The sequence below is a fragment of the Macrobrachium rosenbergii genome, chromosome 7, assembly GCF_040412425.1.
Source record: "Macrobrachium rosenbergii isolate ZJJX-2024 chromosome 7, ASM4041242v1, whole genome shotgun sequence".
NCBI classification, from domain to species: domain Eukaryota; kingdom Metazoa; phylum Arthropoda; class Malacostraca; order Decapoda; family Palaemonidae; genus Macrobrachium; species Macrobrachium rosenbergii.
This window is the reverse complement of record NC_089747.1, coordinates 29,901,421-29,922,420: the sequence shown is the minus strand read 5'-3', so window position 1 is coordinate 29,922,420 and position 21,000 is coordinate 29,901,421. Positions and strand designations below refer to the sequence as shown.

Sequence of the window (21,000 nt, the reverse complement as noted above, 5' to 3'; positions counted from 1 at the left end):
GTCTAACGTATAATCAACACCGGGTATGAAGTTTTGGAAATAAATCGATCACAGAAATTTTGTCAGTCTTCAACATTTTCAACTAGACAAATTTAAATTTTTTGGAGGAAATGTAGTTTAATCGATCAGATATAAAAATAAAAAATAAACCAGGAAAATATGCAAATCCTACAGCTTTTTGTGAACTTTTTAAAAAATACAAATTTTAGAAATTGTACCTTTATCCTAATTTTTATCATTTTAACGTTTTGATTATAGTGTGTATGTAAATGTACAAATGTATTTATTGTATGTGTGCATACCAGAGTAAAAGAAGCTTTGTATGTGTATATGTATATGTATATGTATATGTATGTGTATATATATATATATATATATATATATATATATATATATATATATATATATATATATATATATATATATATATATATATATATATATATATATATATATATATATTTAACTTTATTTTCATTCATCAAAGCACTGAATGACCTCATTGGTCCCAGTGCTAATATTCCATTCCATTCCAATAATTCGGGCCAGCCTCATGAGAGCTGATAATTAGGTCAGTGGTCTGGCTAAAAACTATAATATATATATATATATTTTTTTACGATTTTTCCAGGGGAAATGCTTACCATTAGCCAGTTATAGACTAAATGAATGATTTCGTTACTTATCTCTGTTTTGTATCAAATCTGACTGTTATCTCTATTTTGTATCAAATCTGACTGCTGCTGATTCAGGAAATCGTAAAAACAAGGAAAAAGGGGGAATTTATCTGAGTGAGGGGCTCTACTCACAAGGTATTTGTAAGTAAACACGTTAGGGTAAGTTTAAAATTACGTGTATTTACATGAAATGAAATATCAGAAGATGAAATGGACTAATCAGGCATGCAAGGCCTGAGAAGTTAATTATAACAGGGAAAACTTGAAAGTATATCCGTCAGTGTGACGATGCTGACACAGGGCACAGTCAAGAGAGATTTCCACGGCTAACAAACCTGTAAAGGGGAGAGATTCACGAATTAAAAGCCAATAAGGACGCAATAAAATATACATAGGACAAGTTGAGCACAGAGGGCGTCAAGAAGCCTTGAACACACGATTTTATGTAATTACTTAAACACAGACATTTACGTAACTGACCTAACAAGGCAAGGTTGATATGGAAACACTGGCACTTAGAAATGTAAATAGAGAGTTTAGTATGAGAATTAAACAGTGTGACGGACGGTGAGAACCTTTGCAACTGATCACTTTACCTTGCAGAAGAGGTGGCTTCAGCGATGGAAAAGGCGGAGGCTTAAAGGCTAAGGGCTTCACTGGTAAGAAGACTAAAGGTCCGTACAAGGTAGGACTACGTGGTAGGGCATGGCTCTCTGAAGGAGAAAATGGAAGGGGGAGATGAGTCTCGCTCGCGTCCAACAGTGTATCTATCCCTTGTTCCTTCGGTGAGACCCTTATATGACTTCAGTCAGGGACCAGGAGATTACCCACAGGTAGATTGGTGCCGGTGTCATCTGTGACTAAGTCCCAGGTGTTCTCTCTTAATCTGCTTCCGACCAGGCCTATAGTCTGTTCAACATTCTAAGATCGCTAGGGTGGGGCCAGGAAAGGAATACAGCGTTGCCAGATCTATTTATCCTTTTAAATCTCAGCCTCGAGGTTAATCCCTTGTTTATGCCTTTACCTGAGATCTGTCATTTACTGTACTTCGTTTTCTAAAGAAACAACGAGTAATTTTTGGTTGTTCTTAATGATTTTCCGTTGTTTGCGTGCTTTTTGGAAATAATAATCATAGTTCTTATAATAATACCATAATGTGTTTATTGCATTAAAAATCTTAAAATTTGTGTGGGTGGTTCGGCAGGAATGGCTTTTCAAGCCATTTGATTATTGTCCATACTCCATATTGGTTATATGACTGTATTTTTACAGTGCCTCTGCAGGTTAAATAAGCACTCATCATTTAGGAGAGAAAATTACCATTAATTATGGGGCACCCTTGTTGTTTCTTTAATATGAAATATTTTAAAATATTATAAACAGTTTACTTGACCTGGGAGTAAAGATGTTGGCCGTGGGGAGATCTGATCCGCTTTGGCTATCCCTTGGGCTATCAATACTGTCCAATGACTGGCTGCCTGAGGTGACCACCATTGTTATTGTTTTAGATCGAGCTGGCCATATAAATGCCCTCGCTGACCACGTGTCAGGGAAACTGAGTTTTGGCAGCGGCGGCCAAAAATTATGCCATGTCTCTTTGTTTTTATGAAGATAAATTAGGCTTGTACTGCAGATATGTGAAGCCTAATATGTTTCGATGTTATCTTTAAATGAATAACATTTCTTTTTTAAACTTCACTTGAACAAGCTGTAATAAGGCAAAACTTTTAATCATAACGAGACGTTTGACAACGCTGTATTCTTTTCCTGGCCCCACCCCAGCGATCTTACAATGTTAAACAGACTATAGGATCTGAAAGCAAAGTCTCCCACAGCGTCACATGTTCAAGAAGAGAAAGTTGAAAGGCAATTAAAAGATTAAGGGAGAGGCCTAGATTCCTTTCGCCCTTCCTTGTCAGTCAGTGCCCAAAATGCAGTTGTATTTTCCAGCTTTAAAGGAAGCATTTGATGGCTGGGATTCTCGAGAAAAAAATGTAATATATATATATATATATATATATATATATATATATATATATATATATATATATATATATATATATATATATACATGTAATGTATAACAAGAAATTGATCCAATTCGTTTTTCTTTGTTACCTCTCTTGTAGAATTTAGTTCTTACTTAGAGCTTGTAGTATTCTGCTTTTCCAAGTATTGTTGCAGTTTAGATCGAAATAATGATATAGGTATTGGTAATAGTAATAGAAATCATTATGAGAGTACCAGCCATGTTGGTCTATCTCATGTGGCTCAAAGAAGTTGTGGCCAAGAAAATCTTGAAAAGTAGAAACTCCTCGTAAAGGCTTCGAAGGGAACCTTTATTTGTAGATTGAATTACGTGGTTAAGTGTTCTGATGGCAAAAAGCACCATCTCTATCTGATGTCTCATAGACCTACTTTACGACGATAACAAAACGGCATTTGCTGACAAGACAGAAAATGAGTAAGTTTATAACCGAATTCTTGCTACCGCCGGTCGCTAAATATTGGAACAACCTCAATATCGCAAATATTGTAAGCAATGTAGGGCTTAAAATATATTGAATAGGAAGATAAATGAAAATAATAGGCCCGCTTCTGTAAATTGCAATAATTCCTCAGTGAAGCGTTGGTTGATAAGTTGGCTTCTAGACTTCAACAGTGAGTAAGGTTGATGGACAAAAGCAACTAACGTCGCGTTTATCGAAGTTTAGAAATGATGGAGAATGCAGATGAAGAGAGGGAGAGAGAGATCGGGAGATTTTATGCAAGCGTGTAATGCCTTGCTTCCTCCGTAAGACCAATGAATTCGATGTCAAAATCCTGGTAGGGAGTTTAATACCGTTAGAGCACCTCCCGTGGTTCATTGTAGGCATTACTAAAGGGTGTTTGCAGCGTCCCTTGCCCCCCACCCCCACTTTTTGTAACCTTTTCTTTACATCCATTCCCACTTCCTTTTCTTAGACTTGCTCTCCATCACCTCTAATTGTTGCTTCTAGTGTAACTGTGGAGTTTTCCCCAGCTTCCCCTTTAGATCCTTGTAATTCGTTTTCTCTGTTTTCGAGATCTCTTTATCTTGCTGTCCAACCACTTTAACTCTCTTTTCAGTGTCTTGGGCACTGAATGGCTGAAAGCGCCCCAATGCTTGTCTTGACGGCTGAAATATCATAAGTCAATCAATCAGTCGGAGCCAAAGTCGTTCATCTCAAGTTTAAATATACGTTTGTGATAAAGAGATCCCTGTCTTGGGCTGTGTGATTAGGATGAATTACTTAAGGAAGAAAAAAGAGAAAGAGAAAATGGAGAAACGTAAACAAGCAAAGAACGGGTCAAATCTTGTTACACTTTTAGTGACAGTTACGTTGTAGATTTATCATGAAAAGGTTTCAAAACATGAATTAAAGTAAACAAGAGGACTGCTAATGAGGATGTTTGAAATTGATGGTATGCAAGATTGTAATATTGTTCTTGTCTTCGTTCTCCATTGCTTTTCCCCAGCACCCCTGGTTCCTTGATCTCAGGCCCCTAGGGACCCATAGGGACGCGTGGCAACGACTTAGAGCACTTATGAGATGACCGTTGATATTCTGCACCGCGATCAAGACAAGCTGAAAATTAAATAATATTTCACCTGAGAGAATGTTGCTAAATTTGACATGTATGTTGGTGATTGGCTTGGCGGACACGCATGTTTAATATGCTTTGTTTTTCATGCATTCTTTGGGTCTAGGGTAGACAAGGACAGTGGGCTGTACGTTGCAACAGTTTCTGCATTTAAAACACTTTGAAATATTTAATTTCACTGGAATATAATACATTAATTTCACTGGAATATAATTCATCTGACAAACTGGGTAGGATAGAACAAGTTCTCCAGGGGAGAGTGAAGAATGCCTTTTCCTTGGCTATAAGGATCTTTCTTTTATGGGAAGCTCAAACCAGTATTTTACTGTCTTCCTGAGGTCTTTGATTCTACGAAAACAAAAGCGTCTGTTTTACTTCCTTTAGAGGTCTTTGATTTTGTAGACACTCAGGCCTTTTTTTCACTGCCTTCAGAGGTCTTTGATTTCGTAGACGCTTAAGGCCTTTGTTTTACTGCCTTTAGAGGTCTTTGATTTTTGTAGACACTTCAGGCCTTTGTTTTACTGCCTAGAGGTCTTTGATTCTGTAGACACTTCTGGACTTTGTTCTACTGCCTTTAGAGGTCTTTGATTTTGTAGACACGTAAGGCCTTTGTTTTACTGTCTTTAGAGGTCTCTGATTTTGTAGACACTTCAGGCTTTTGTTTTACTGCCCTAGAGGTCTTGGATTTTTGTAGACACTTCAAGCCTTTGTTTTACTGTCTTTTAGAGGTGTTTGATTTTATAGAAACTTCAGGCCTCTGTTTTACTGCCTTTTAGAGGTCTTTAATTTTGTAGAGACTTGAGGCCTTTGTTTTACTGTCTTTTAGAGGCCCTTGATTTTTTAGACATGTCAGGTCATTGTTTTACTACCTTTTAGAGGTCTTTGATTTTGTAGACACTTCGGGTCTTTGTTTTACTGCTTTTTAAAGGTCTTTGATTTCGTAGACACTTAAGGCCTTTATTTTCCTGCCTTTAGAGGTCTTTGATTTTGAAGACACTTAAGGCCTTTATTTTCCTGCCTTTAGAGGTCTTTGATTTTGAAGACACTTCAGGCCTTTGTGTTACTGTATTTTAGAGGTCCTTGATTTCGTAGACACTTCAGGCCTTTGTTTTACTGCCCTTAGAAGACTTAAATTTTGTAGACACTTCAATCCTTAGTTTTGCTGCCTTTTAGAGGTCTTTAATTTTGTAGACACTTGAGGCCTTTGTTTTACTGCCTTTTAGAGGTCTTTGATTTTGTAGACACTTCAGGCCTTTGTTTTACTGCCTTTTAGAGGTCTTTGTTTTATAGACACTTCAGGTCTATTTTACTGCCTTTTAGAGATCTTTGATTTTGTAGAAACTTCAGGTCTTTGTTTTACTGCCTTTAGAAGTCTTTGATTTTGTAGACACTTCAGGCCTTTGTTTTACTGCCCCTAAAGGTCTTCGATTTTGTAAACACTTCGTGCCTTTATTTTATTGCCTTTTAAAGGTCTTCAATTCTGTAGACACTTAAGGCCTTTGTTTTACTGTCTTTTAGTGGCCTTGATTTTTTAGACACTTCAGGCCTTTGTTTTACTGCCTTTTAGAGGTCTTTGATTTTTTAGACACTTCAGGTCTTTGTTTTACTGCCTTTTAGAGGTCTTTGATTTTGCAGACACTTAAGGCCTTTGTCTTACTGCCTTTAGAGGTCTTTGATTTTTGAGACACTTAAGGCCTTTGTTTTACTGCCTTTAGAGGTCTTTGATGTTGTAGACACTTTAGGCCTTTGTTTTAACTGTCTTTAGAGGTCTTTGATTTTGTAGATACTTCAGGCCTTTATTTTACTGCCTTTAGAGATCTTTGATTTTGTAGACACTTCAGGCCTTTGTTTTACTGCCCTTAGAGGTCTTGGATTTTTGCAGACACTTCAGGCCTTTGTTTTTCTGTCTTTTAGAGGTCTTTGATTTTCGTAGACACTGCAGGGCTTTGTTATTCTGCCTTTAGAGGTCTTAGATTTTGTAGACACTTCAGGCCCTTTTTTTACTGCCTTTTAGAGGTCTTTAATTTTGTAGACACTTGAGGCCTTTTTTTTACTATGTTTTAGAGCCCCTTGACTTTTTAGACACTTCAGGCCTTTGTTTTACTGCCTTTTAGAGGTCTTTGATTTTGTAGACATTTCTGGTCTTTGTCTTACTGCCTTTTAGAGGTCTTTGATTGTGGAGACACTGCAGGTCTTTGTGTTACAGCCTTTTGGAGGTCTTTGATTTTGTAGACACTTCAGGTCTTTGTTTTACTGCCTTTTACAGGTCTTTGATTTCGCAGGCACGAAAGGCTTTTGTTTTACTGCCTTTAATGGTGTTTGATTTTGTAGACATTTAAGCCTTTGCTTTACTGCCTTTAGAGATCTTTGATTTTGTAGACACCAGATTTTTGTTTTGCTACATTATAGAGGTCTTTGATTTTGTAGAAACTTCAGGCCATTTGTTTTACTGCCTTTAGTGGTCTTTGATTCTGTAGACACTTCAGGCCTTTGCTTTACTGCCTTTAGAGGTCTTTGATTTTGTAGACACTTCAGGCTTTTGTTTTACCGCTTATAGAGGTCTTTGATTTTGAAGATCCCTAAGGCCTTGGTTTTACTGTCTTTCAGAGGTGTTTGATTCTGTATACACTTCATGTCTTTGATTTCGTAGACACTTCAGACCTTTGGTTTATTGCCTTTTAGAGGTCTTTGATTTGTAGACACCTCAGGGCTTTGTTTTTCTGCCTTTAGAGGTCTTTGATGTATTAGACACTTCAGGCCTTTGTTTTACTACCTTTAGAGGTTTTTAATTTTTGTAGACACTTCAGGCCTATGTTTTACTGTCCTTTAGAGGTCTTTAATTTTGTAGACTCTTCTGGCCTTTGTTTTTACTGCCCTTTGAGGTCTTTGATTTTGTAGACACTTCAGTCCTTTAGAGGTCTTTGATTTTGTAGGCACTTGAGGCTTTTGTTTTGCTGCCTTTAGAGATCTTTGATTTTGTAGACACTTCAGGCCTTTGTTTTACTGACTTTTAGAGGACTTTGATTTTGTAGACACTTCAGGACTTTTCTTTTACTGTATCTTAGAGGTCTTTGATTTTGTAGACACTTCCCGCATTTTTTTACTGTATTTTAGAGGTCTTTTTTTACTGTATTTTAGAGGTCTTTGCTTTTGTAGACACTTCAGTCTTTTGTTTTACTACACTTAGAGGTTTTTGATATATAGACATTTCAGGCCTTTTGTTTTACAGCCTTTAGATTTTTTTTTATTTTGTAGACACTCCAGGCCTTTGTTTTACTGCCTTTAAAGGTCTTTAATTCTGTAGAAACTTCAGGTCTTTGTTTTACTGCCTTTTAGAGGTGTTTAATTTTTTAGGGACTTGAGGCCTTATGTTTTACTGCCTTTAGGGGTCTTTGATTTTGTAGAAATCTTCAAGAGTCTTTGTCTTTTATGGGTCAGTTTTTATTGACAGTTTTACCCTTGGTTTCTTGATTTAACTGTCTTTTAGAGGTCTTTGGTTTTGTAGACACTTGAAGCCTTTGTTTTACTGCCTTTTAAAGGTCTTTGAATTTGTAGACTCTTCAGGTCTTTGATTTTGTACATACTGCAGACATGTTTTACTGTCTGTTACATTCCTTTGATTTTGTAGACACTTCTGGCTTTTGTTTTACTGGCCCTAAATTAGAGGTCTTTGGTATTGTAGACACTTGAGGCCTTTGTTTCACTGCCTTTTAGAGGTCTTTGATTTTGTAGACACTTGAGGCCTTTGTTTTACTGCCTTGTATAGGCCTTTGATTTCATAGACACTTCAGGCCTTTGTTTTACTTCGTTTTATAGGGCTTTGATTTTGTAGACACTTCATGCCTTGGTTTTACTCTTTTACAGGTCTTTGATCTTGTAGACACTTCAGGCCTTTGTTTTACTTCCTTTTATAGGTCTTTGATTTTGTAGACACTTCAGGCCTTTGTTTTACTGCATTTTGCAGGTCTTTGATTATGTAGACACTTCAGGCTTTTTTTTTTTTTACTGCCTTTATAGGTCGTTGATTGTAAAGACATTCCAGACCTTTGTTTTACTGCCTTTTAGAGGACTTTGATTTCGTAGACACTTCAGGCCTTTGTATGGGTCAGTTTTACCCTTGGTTTCGTGTCCTTTTAAGTGTCTTCTTTTAACCTGTGAAACATCGAAAAATGGAGTCAGCATAACTTAATCTGTTACGTGGAAAGAGCCTCTAATAGGCCTAAGCTGCTTTTCACACTTTACTAGTTGATGACACCTGAGGTACATGATTTTCTTATATTTAGTTTTCAAGGATCTTTGTTTTTGTTGCCTCGTAAAGACCTCTGTTTTGATTAATCCCCCAATATCTTGGTTTTTTTGTTATCTGAGGTCTTTGTGTTTATTTCGCTCAAAGGTCTCTGTTGCATTACCTATTAAGGCCTTTGTTTGAAGTACTTTCCAGAGTCTGCCGCTAGCAGCACCTGAAGTCTGTTTTATTTCTTTTAAAGGTTCTTTGTGTCTCTTAATGGTCTTGTCTTCAAGGTTCTTTGTTTTTATTTGCTTTTGTGAGGTCTTTGTTGTTAATTAAGTTTTAAAAGCCTTTGATTAGTGCTGCGGTCTTCGTTTTTAATGAAATCCAATACCTTTTTGTTTTCACTGATTTTCAGGATTCCTTGTTTTTATACCCTTATAGAGGTCTTAGTTTTTCCAGACGTATTTTTTGCCTTTTGAGGATTTTTTACATCTAGATGTTTTGTCTTTTATTTTTTCTAAGGATTTGTCTTGATTACTTTTATCAATTTGATTTTATTGTCTTTAATGTGCTTTTAATGGTATTTATAAGGTGTTTATTTTTATCGCCTGTCATGGGCTTTTATTTTTCTTTGAGTTTTAAGAGCCTTTGTTTTTAATGTTAAGGTCTTTTTTTGAATGACGCCTGAAGCTTTGTTTTCATTAATTTTCAAGTGTCTCTCAGAGGTCTATGTTTTTATTGCCCTTTAATGGTTTTTTTTATTGACATCGTAAGACTTGTTTTTATATAGATATTTTGTAAAGGCATGATTTTTATTACTTTTAAGGGTGTTTGTTCATACTAACAGCAAAATTCCGTGTTTTGGGGGGGGTTTCCTTTTATGAACCTCTCTTATTATCACTGCCTAACTCCTTTCTTTATATTGACTTCCAAGTCCCTTTTGTATAGCTCTGCCGAAGGCCTTTGTTTTCATTGATTTTTAAGGCTCTTTGTCTATAGCCTTCCCGAAGGGCTTTGTTTTTATTGCCTTTTAAGAGCCTGTGCTTTCATTTCCTTACAGTGTGTTAGATGAGAAAAAGAAAGTCAAGAAGACATTACTAATTTTTCATATAATTGAATACTTACTTGCAGCGAATTGACATTTGGCAGTTCATAGACTTAAGGTAATGACAGATGGAAATGAAATTCTTTTGCCGTCGCCCACATCACCTCTTCTCGGAGCATGTTTGCCATACGTGATTTGAGCATAACATGCCTTTCTCGGTCAATTTGCCGTTATTGACATTTAGATTAAATTGGACTGTCTTAATCATCATAAGCTAAAAACTGAAACTTACTGAGTGTTATAAGTTATCCACCTATGCTTAATGAGAAAAAATATGAAGCCTAAATATAATGCATAGAAACATAAAAAAAAAAGTCCGTCAAGCAGTGAATAAATAAATATGAAATAGAGTTAAGTTTAACTTTATTAAGTGGCAATACAACAGAGAAAATCCAGTAGAAAAAGTGCTCGTAGATAATTTCTGAATAGCTAGGTAATAAACTCTGCAAGAGCACTTTAACAAGATTGATTGCAACGTCTTTTTTTTTTTCAAACGCTTTTCGATCGGAATTCGAAATTTATAAGAAAATGATAAAGTAGTTTGTCATCCTCATAAACGATTACAGACTGGGTAGATTTACACTCTCTCTCTCTCTCTCTCTCTCTCTCTCTCTCTCTCTCTCTCTCTCTCTCTCTCTCTCACACATTCGCTAACCTAGTTTCGTTAGTTCTTTTTTATTTATGGCCTGCGATCTTTTTGAAAACTATCAAATAATGCATTGCCTTCTTTTCCATATTTATTGCTGTTCTGTCGTCTTGAAGTTTTCTCATATCTTAATCTAAATCTGCCGTTGTGCTTCAATTTACCCATATACAGAAATAAATAGAATGATTTCCTAACTGATACTGTATATATTTTACACAGATACAGTTGTTTATTCCTACTAATAACACTTAACAGTAAAAAGAGAGGATACAAAACAGTTGAAAAAATAGTTGAAAACCAAACGACTTATTATCTGTGGTGTAGTTATATGTGTTGATATGTTAAGGAAATCATCGCGATGTTTCATAAGATTATATAGAAAAAAGAAAAATTTTTTGATGGCAAATGGCAGCTCACAGGGCCCGTACTCTCCAGCGCCTCTCCATACTAAAATCTCTATGATACAGTTTCTTTGCATTTATTATACACCAATGTTTGCTTAATTGTATGGCGAACTATAAATACACCTTGTTGATCTCCTGTAAATATTCTTACAGTAAGTCTGGATATGCTGCAGTAAATTCACGTGAATGGAGAAACCTCATTGCGGGAAAGAATATTACGTAAAATTTCAAAAAACGACCGTGTAGAATATTCTTTTGGCGCATGTGCACATTGGCGCCTGGCTGTTCCAATTCCGTGCACCCTTTAAACTTGCCCCATTTCAAATAAAGCACAGTAGCTTTTGACAATAAATTCTTTGGGTCAGGACCTTGCCAAATTACCCATCAAGGAGTTTCAGCTCTAGACAGAATTATTTTGAGATCCCCGAGAGAAATCAATAGACTCTCGCATGGAAAGCTGCTGGCCGGTCCTTCCCCCGGGGAGAAGGGGTGACAGGGGAGGAGGGAGACGAGCCAAGTGCTCAATGGCCGTCAGCAGTTTGAGTCGATACCGTGTTGGAAGAGTATCTATATCCCGATGACCTCTCTAAGGGGTATAGGATGTCGACCTTTCTCCTCCTGCTCCTTGGATTAACAACAGGATGTGCGAGGGCCCAGGATAGTAGCGAGGGGACCCCCGCAGCGGTCGCCGTTCCACTTAAAAAAGGTAAAAATGGCAAAATGAGGTCGCGGATCCAACAGCATCATGGAGTCTCCCGACTGGAGATGAACATCTTTCTCTTCTCTCTCTCTTTCCCCCTCCCCTCTCTCTCTTCCTCAATTCTTCCTCTCGTGATACTGTGTTTGTGCTTTTTTCCGAAAGAGTGATTTAGTGTCATTTCTAGAAGAGGTATCGTTAATGCGCTATCTCCCTCGGCCCGTCGTTCGGGGTTTTTGAAATTGAAGGGGCGCCACCCTTAAAGTTCTAAGCTCTTATTATGAAGCGTTAGAGTGGAAGCTGGTTGATCAATACTCGCTCTCTCTCTCTCTCTTTCTCTCTCTCACGCTCCCTCTCTCTCTCACACACTCTCTCTCGACACTGATTCTATTTTTCACGTTTCGGAAGATCCTAAGATTCCCAAAGTGGCAGTGTTGAGTATTTTATTGGGGAAGGAATTAAAGGTATGCTGTTTCTCAACGGATCGTAGCCATCAGACAGGTATCCTCACCCCCGCCCCCCCTCACTGGGGTGACAGTACCGAGACGGGCAGCTACAGTGGGAGAAAAAGGGTTACTGGGGTCACTAGAATCAGGGTTTTTGGGTTATATTTGTAGATGATTGCTCCTCCTCAGACCACTTTAACTCGCTGAATTATGGGGCAGAGGAGATGGACAGCAAAGGCCCCATAAAGGGTGAGGGCTTACGTAGGCGGTTCACTTGGTCAGAGAGAGAGAGAGGAGGGCAGAGAAGAGAGAGAGAGTATTTAAATGAGAAATTTAAAGAAGATATATGAGACCTCAAATGCACATTTCCTTCTCACAATGGGGGCCTGTGTTGAGCAACGTTTTAGTATTCATCACTATATTTCATTATTCTGGCCAAGCCAATGGTTCCGCCATGATGGTGACATTGTTTTTACTGTTGCAGCATAGGTTACCTGTCAATGGTCTAACATACATACGCTATATGTACCATGTATATATTTATGTATATGTATATATGAATATAAATAAGTATGAATGTAGATGCACACACGCAATTACAGTCCTGCAGAAAATGATGCCTCCGGACGAATGCGTATATTGTAGTCTTCGTGAATTTATTTATTACATTCACAAATTTATCATTATTCGAGCTTGCGTGCTCATTGTAGCTTTCACGGATTTATTATATGCAGTATCCATGGTTGATTCATTGTGGCTATATTGTCTATTTGTATTTGTTGTATGGGGCTTTCATTACAATCTTTAAGGGTTTAATCAAACTGTGATGAGGTCATTACAAATATCAGTGGCTCATCATTGTAGTTCTTATGGATTTATGCAGTGTATAGCGCCTTCACTGGATTCTTGTTTGATTCATTCAGTGTATGGAGCCTTCGGTGCAGTGATCGTGGTATTATTCATTGTATAAGGCCTTCACTGTGTTCATGGCAGCAGTATCCATTACATGAGACCTTCATTTTATCCATCGTTGATTTATTCATTGCGTGAGCCTTTCATTACAGTCTTCATGATACATCGTTTAGACCCTCAATGTAGCTTTGTCTTTTTCATCCTAGCCTTTGTTCTCCTTCCCGTCAATATTTGGGGATCCTGTTGTGTGAAGATTGATGTCATCTTGGCCGTGTTTGTAAGAGGAGCTGGACAACGGAAAAGCTTAGAATAAAATGGATGTCTTAAAGGAGATATGACGACGTTTTGTGACATGAAGTAACCGTTGTTATTCCGCCTCTCCTTTTCCTGTCTGCATTATTATTATTATTATTATTATTATTATTATTATTATTATTATTATTATTATTATTATTATTATTATTATTATTATGCGCACAGATTCAGCATATTCTGCCTTGTTTTAAGACATGTTTTCATTCAGTGTGCACATATTCCTCTTTGCTCTATTACTGTTATTGTGATTATTGTTAAACGTGCTCTCACTCACATGGGACAGAGCAGAACAATCCTGAACGAAGAAAAGAACATAGAATAGAATACAATAGTGGGTCGAGTCTTGAGCACAATAAAGAAAATCAAATCCAAGAGCAACGGTAGTTGCAGTAAAATATTGACGAGATGAATGTATAAACAAACACAGGAACTGCGGATAAATTTTGAAAAATGATTGATATATGAAGTTCGAGATCATTTGTGTTCATTATCAATGACACAATTATTTAGAATTAATCAGACCAGTTTTAATTTAGCTGGTCTATACGAGTTCTTGTTTCAGATGACACAGTAACCTCGTTTTAGTAAGGAATGTAGGTTTTATATGTTGTTTTTTTTTTGGGGGGGGGGCGGTTATCCATGCAGTGACAGAGCTACTGCAACTACAAGACACCTAGTATTTAGACAAGATCTCAGCCAAACGGACACATATGAATCACTTATTGGAATAATACCTGTCTACCTTAGGCATGAAGACAATGTACTTGAATCTATTTAGGTTAGTGAACCTAACCTAACCTAACAAACTTGGCACTTTCTTATATTAAGTCTAGTATACGTTGGGTGTCATATTAGCCACTGAATGATTTTGTAATCATGTTATAGCATTATGAGGAAAAGAGAGAGATTAATTAAACAGCATTGTTTTACTCGAAAGTTTCTATACCAACGGGATTTTGGGCCTCGCGCAATCTTCACTTTGAAAGGTTATTACGCTGACGATTGTTGTCCTGACATGTGTTGATTAATATGCTCAGGAAACCATGCTGCTACACTAAACATATACTAGCTGTGAATAACTTGGCAATTTCTCGAAGACTCATTTCAAGTAGTGTTATTATTCCACCTAATTAATATACCTGTAAGGCATGCAGCTACACGTGTTGTCAACTGCTCTAGTTCTGTAAGCTCAAATCACCATTATTATGGCGCGAGTAATACCATGGTCTCCTATGGGAAACGACTTAATGACTATATATGTATGTGTATATATATATATATATATATATATATATATATATATATATATATATATATATATATATATATATATATATATATATATATATATATATATATATATATATATATATATATATATTATATATATATATATATATATATATATTATATAGTCTTGCATACGAGAAATATTTGAGTAAAGATTTATGAGTAGGTGAATACATTTTTCAGCCACCGAATAAAATTACACATATCTATATCAAAGTTTGCTTTTAGGTCATAAATCCAAAAATACCAGGCGAGGTGTGTTAACAAAACTTTCTGAAACCATTGTCGTCTTTAGTTTAGTTTAGCAGAAGTGAGATACATTACAGCCAGCCTTTCAGCTGAGCGAGATGGCTATTAGGGTCAACATCAGACTAAAATATTGCTAGGAACAAGTAAAACAAAAGTGCGAACAATGAGGGCAGACCTATTTATGAAGTTTTTTTGGTTTAAAAAGTTTCCTTTACGCCCTTTCTGTGACTTCAGATCTCGTACATTGGCAAGCACTCGAACAATTAGCCAATAACTTGAGTAAATTCTTTCAGACATTAAGAATAAACAATCTGTTTAGACTGAACATTGAATTTCTCTTCCGAAAACATCAGTAATAATTGAAAACTATAATCTAGTGAAGGATGAGGTGCCAGGCCAGTTCGTCAAGTCTGCTCTTGTTTTCCTGATACTAAGAAGGCCTTTTGCTAGCCTCAGCTCTTGCTTATACAAGCAGATGTTCACGGGGGAAATTTGAGTGTGTTCTTACGCCAGTCTTGATTTCTTATGGACATCATTTAATTCACCTACATCGACAAAGTCTGATGTCCCATCCGACGACTATTTTAGCCCTTGCAGACTACCCCATGAAGTTATTATAATCGGTGAACTGTACGTTTTGTGAAATAATTCATCCGGTTCAACTTCCTGATAACCATGCATTTTTTTTTTATCTTAGTTTAACCAGACCGCTGAGCTGATTAACAGCTCTCCTAGGACTGGCCCGAAGGATTAGATTTATTTTACGTGGACCTACAGCTATAACCATGCAACAGGAAATATATGCTCATATGACATAGGTGTTTTATGGGGAGCCTACTATTGGTTTTGTATGTTCGCGATTTCTTAGGAAAATCGTTTGTTTAAAGTCAAACTAAATATTTATTTTGGAGTATACACAACGTCATTCACTAAGTGAACATCATTGCAGTCCACATTTACTGTGGGAATCGGCAGTCCTCTTGGGATTGCTCTCTTCGGCGACTGTTTTTCCCTGCTACTTCTCAGTTTTGGAAGTGTATTTCTGCTTTGGTTTTCCAAGCAGCTTCTACTCTAATATGAATATTACTTTCATGGTGTGGAGTCAGTTTGTTTTCAGATCAATCAGTCATCACATTAAGAAGTCCCAACCCGGGGGACCTAGGGACCGTCCCGAAGCTTGGGCGAAGATAACCTTATTTTACTTACCTATATAGGAGCCAATTGTGAGAAAGGCACGACCCGAGCTGGACGACGTTAATCCAAGTGGGGAGCTCAATACCAGTTGACTGTTATTGTTACCCACAGATGAAAGAGAAGTCTGGATACACGTTTCATCGTATGAACATGAGGCTATAAAACAAGCACTGGGGCACTTCAAGCCATGCGGCGCTATAACATCGTGAAAAGAGGGAGTTGGAATGGCTGAATAACAAGATGAAAGGAAGGAAGCGAGAAAAACAGTAAATCAAAGTGCTAAAAAGCCTTGGTGAAGCTAGGGACGTTGCCAGCACCTTTAGTAAAGGTGCCTAGTGTACCACATGCCTGAAGGCAGTACCCCCACGGGCGTTTCATCGTTTTAAACAGAGATCATATTTTTGAGAAGCTTAGTTTAGTCGTGTGAGGACTGGATTTCAATTTCGGCCAGATACCAGCTGGGACTTTTCTCACGAGATCTATTTTGAGGACGCACGGGCCTTTATTGCAGATATGTAGTGGGATGAGGAGTTTATAAAAATGTAAAACATCGAATAATATCACAGTGCGGCAAATGAAAGAATGTGTAATATGAATGAATTGCATTAGACCAGGAAATCAAAGGTCATGGCCATTAGATGAAAGGGAGCTGTATGTTCAGTTACCATATTCTGATGTGGTGATGCCTCTTCAACTCTTATTTTTTTCATGGTGAAGAGACGGAGACGGGCACGCCTTCCCACAACCAAGGATATCATCGTCAAAAATATGTTATAAAGATACTGTATAAGTAAACCGACATATGGAGAGAGAATTGCAATATCTAGACGTGACTTGTATTAAGGAATACCAAACCGGTTCACCATCAATTCGTAATTTTCAATATGAATATTTCCATATTTAGGTTCCATTGTCTTTGTTTTCTCTCACGATAACCAAGTTATCAAAATACCGTTTTATATCTCCCACTCACTGACCTTTGAAAAGCTTTTATGATGAGATTTTTTTTTTTTTTTTTTTTTTTTTGAGAGAAAAAAATGTTCTACAGATTTTCTTTTATAAAGTTCTTAAATTATCACGGAAGGGTTAACTTATCAGTTTTTGAAATGACTAAGTCTACCCTATAGGTAGTCAGTGTCCCACCCTGATGAAGCTTCACTTGTTAATTTGCGTTCTAGCTTAGTCTCTTTAAACAAACCTATAATCTCTTATACTGTAAGTACTGATTCTTTGTCTTAAGGAAAAGCTTGTTCATTCTCTTTTGCAAAGACTCCCCATTTCTTTAGCACATTTGTATCTGTACTTTGTCTGATGCTAGTACTAGTAGCCGCCATTTGAACTAAAATAAAAAGGTTTAGAATGATTAGAAAGATTTGCTCGAGGTGCTGGGGAAGCTAGCGTATGCCCTGTGAAACTAATGGTTATGCTGCAGCCTAACTGACGTCTTTTCTATTTTATAACACTTTTCCTTTCTGTACTGTGGTTTTCCCTTGCTATCTTGCTAAAAGTTAATATCTTTTTGGGCTTGTTACCTATATGTGGTCATGTTGAACAATGAAAATGGTAATAGTGTAAAAGTATGGGAGAGAAAAAAAAAAGGGATAGAGGGGATCATAAAGGCATTTCTTTCAGTGGCCATGAAATACCTTGGTTCGAATGTTTACTCAAGACGGGTCATACAGGAATCTGTTTTAGTGACTATTTAGTGCCTCTGTTTTAGTGGTTACTTGTGGCACTTGTGTTGATGGCCATTAAGTTTCCATTTGTTGGGTTCTAAAGGCTTTTTCTGTGGCTATTAAATGCCTGTTAGTGGTTACTAAATGCCTTAATTCGTGGGCATGAAATGCTCTTGTTCTAGTGGTTACTAAAGGCACTTGTGTTGGTGGTCATTAAAGTTCTGTTTGGTGGGTACTAAAGGCTTTGTTTCTGTTACTAGTAAATAGTTTAGTTCTAATGGTTACTAAGGGCGCATGAGTTGGTGGCCATTAAATTCCCTTTTTGTTGGTAATAAAGGAAATTGTTTCTGTGACCATTAAACGTTTCTTTTAATGGTCACTTCAGGCATTTGTTTTGATGGCCGTTAAATGTCTTTGTTTTAGAGGTTACCTAAGGCACGCACCAACACTTATATTAGTGGCATTATAATTCTTATGGTGGCTACTAAAGTCGCGTTTTTTTTTTACTAAAGGTATTTGTTTTGGAGGATATTAAACTCACTTTTGTTTGTTACTAAAGATTTTTGTTTTGATGATAGTCACACAAAATGTATATAAGTAGTAAGTTTCTAAGTAGCAGTGGCCTGTGGCTTTATATTAATTGTGATTAAAACTCTCTTTATTCATTAAAAAATTTGATGCTTATTTCAGTTACTTATGCAATACGAGATGTCTCGTGACCTGAGACTTGCCATCTCATCAACTGTGGGCTGATATATATATATATATATATATATATATATATATATATATATATATATATATATATATATATATATATATATATATATATATAAATAAAGACATAACGATAAAGACAACTGGAGTGCGGTTTGTCTTTATGTATATATTTGGAAAGTTCCAAATTTTGTGAGTTCAGTTTGTAAATATATATATATATATATTTATCATATTCCATATTTTATATATGATTCAGTTATACATACTGTATATATATATATATATATATATATATATATATATATATATATATATATATATATATATATATATATATATATATATATATATATATATATAAACCGAATGGAAACAGCTCATACTTTCTAGTACACAAACCACACCAGTAAATATCTAAGTTAAGTGAACATGTTATCAAAAATCATTCTCAGTGATGTACTGTACATCTTTAAGAGATAATACATTTTGATTAAAATGCTTGAATATTACAGCAAATAATTTTTAGCTTATCTTAAACATTGTACATCTCCTCTGATAGCTTAGCAACATGGAAAATGATGCTGGGGAACTATACAGTATTATTTCAAGTAGAAATAAAATGAGAAATATACTGTAACATAGGTCATTAAATAGCTCTGTTCTGGTGGTTGACGAAGTCCATTCTTTTTGATGCCTGTTAAATTCCCTTTTATGGCAACTAAAGGCATGTATTTTGTTGACTGTTACATTCTTTGCTCAGGTGGGTGGGTACTAAAGGCAACTTGGATAGATATCGAAATCCCTTTTAGTGACTACTAAGGCTTCTGTTTAGGTGACCATGGTCACTAGGGTTGTGAAAAAAAAATATTCCATTTCGTGTTTTTTTCGGTTTTCCTTGCATCCAATTTCTCCATTTTTGACCTTACTTATAGTTACTATTGACTCATGATGTTATTTAAGACTCACACCTTCCTTTTAGATTAGAGGAATTAGAGGAATCATTGAAATAAGGATTTTTTTACTATCTATTTTAATATGATTTTTCTCTTCTTTTATTGGTGTATATATATTGAGGTAGAACAGTTTTCTTTTGAGATGAGGATATGTAACAAAAAAAGAATACTCAAGCATATATGATTTTTTTTTCATCAGCACCAATGAAAAATTTAAAAAGATCTTGTAGTTACAAGTTACAACACAAAAACAAAATTTCCTTCAGAACAATGTGACCATTATTAATAACAAAAAATTATAATTCTTTCATTCAATAATATTTGTACATGAAAAATTTAAAATAAAGTTCAAATAACAAAAAGAAAAGGAAAAACTTCACAAGGTAGAAATGCTCGTTGAAATCACACTAGCTACCATTAGAAACTCAAAAATAATACTTTGCTTTCAACAATACTAATAATTTTATGAAATATTATATAAAAGATAAGCTGCAACTCTTTCACAAAACTTAAAAAAAGGTTATAAACAGTTTAGATTTAGAATGAAGCAAAACATTCAATTTGAAAGTTATTGAAATTGTTTTTCATCCCAACAAGGTTAATTTTTGCTGTCTGAATCCAATGGATTCATTTCATCATCACCTAACGAATAATCTGACACAGATTCTAAGTCTTTATCTGAGCCTTCTGAGGAATGGTACTGGAGTGCAGTCTTATCTCTCAAGCTTGATACAGAGAAACATCTTATCTAGTGGTGACAGGGGAATACCTGCCTCAGCTGCCTGGGGAGCAGAGGCTTGATGAAGTCGTTCATCTAATGTCAGGTGATGAGCAACATATACAAGTTTGGCAGCCCTGTCTATTGATAAACGGTTACGTTCAGCAGAATGATTATTTGAGTGACGACTGAACGATCGCTCAACAGAGGCACTGGTTGGTGGCAAATTCAAAATTCCAGCTGCCACTTTTGACAGCTGTGTGTGGCTGCATATGCCATTCCACCATGAGATAGGGCTACACTGGTCCACATTCTGCCGAATGAAGGATTTGGTGAATAGATTTTGCCTTTGACCTAAATTCAGCTATTTCGCCCAAAACTTTTTTCTTATTTATACCAGGCATTTAGGAAGCTACTTCATATGCCATTTTAATAGCATCAGCTGCCTCTTCATCACTGGGGATCCAGTAAGTTAGCAGCCAGGTGAACCTTTTGTATAATCCAATCTCGTCTCTTAGATACAACTTCTTTAAGAAGGGACTCCTCACTTCGAAGGACTGGACAGTTTGGCAACTGCTCATCAAAGGACCTTTGCAAGTCATGGAAAACCTTCATGACAATCAAAAGATGCTGATTGTCTCCTTCAACCATAGTTATTGCAGTTGCCACAGGCTTTAATAGCTGAAGATATCCAGAAATTTTGTCCCAGAAAACTTCTGAGAGTACAACGTTCTTTGTACTCTGGTCTATCCTCTTCTTAGCCTCTTCATCAGTTGCCAGCTTCTGCGGTGCATGCTTGTTGTCCTGAATAGACTACATGCAGCGAATGGTTGACCCCCATCTAGTCTTCACAGGGAGCTTAAGAGTATTTTGGCAGCAATTCCTTGACTTTGACACTTTCTAAATATGGCTGAGAGCTTTTGAGAATTCTTGACATGTGTACAAGATTTGTGCATTCTTTTTGGATTGACTCAATAGATTTTGCTTTCATAATATCTGTGAAGATTAGATGAAGTGTATGAGCAAGACAGCCATATGTTTGAATATGGGGGAATTCATCATGAATTACTGTCCAGGCTTTCTTCATATTTGCTGCATTGTCAGTGCAGACTTCCCACACCTTCATTGGGCCCACATTTTCCA

General features: G+C 36.4%; 1 protein-coding gene across 10 annotated transcripts in view; it reads left to right on the top strand.

Annotated features, from left to right (window-relative positions):
* Positions 1-21,000, top strand: part of LOC136840264 (uncharacterized) — a 270,094-nt gene that overhangs the window by 137,951 nt on the left and 111,143 nt on the right. For 4 of the 10 annotated variants that reach the window (XM_067106907.1, XM_067106906.1, XM_067106908.1 and 1 more), the window contains exon 1: positions 11,179-11,393. The exons of 1 other annotated variant lie outside the window; for it this stretch is intronic. In XM_067106907.1, coding sequence (XP_066963008.1) covers positions 11,288-11,393 — 106 coding nt within the window. In that variant the 5' untranslated portion in view covers positions 11,179-11,287. Of the gene's footprint in view, positions 1-11,169; positions 11,394-21,000 lie in introns of those variants that run through there. 5 more of the 10 variants (XM_067106901.1, XM_067106902.1, XM_067106904.1 and 2 more) reach the window with 4 other exon arrangements.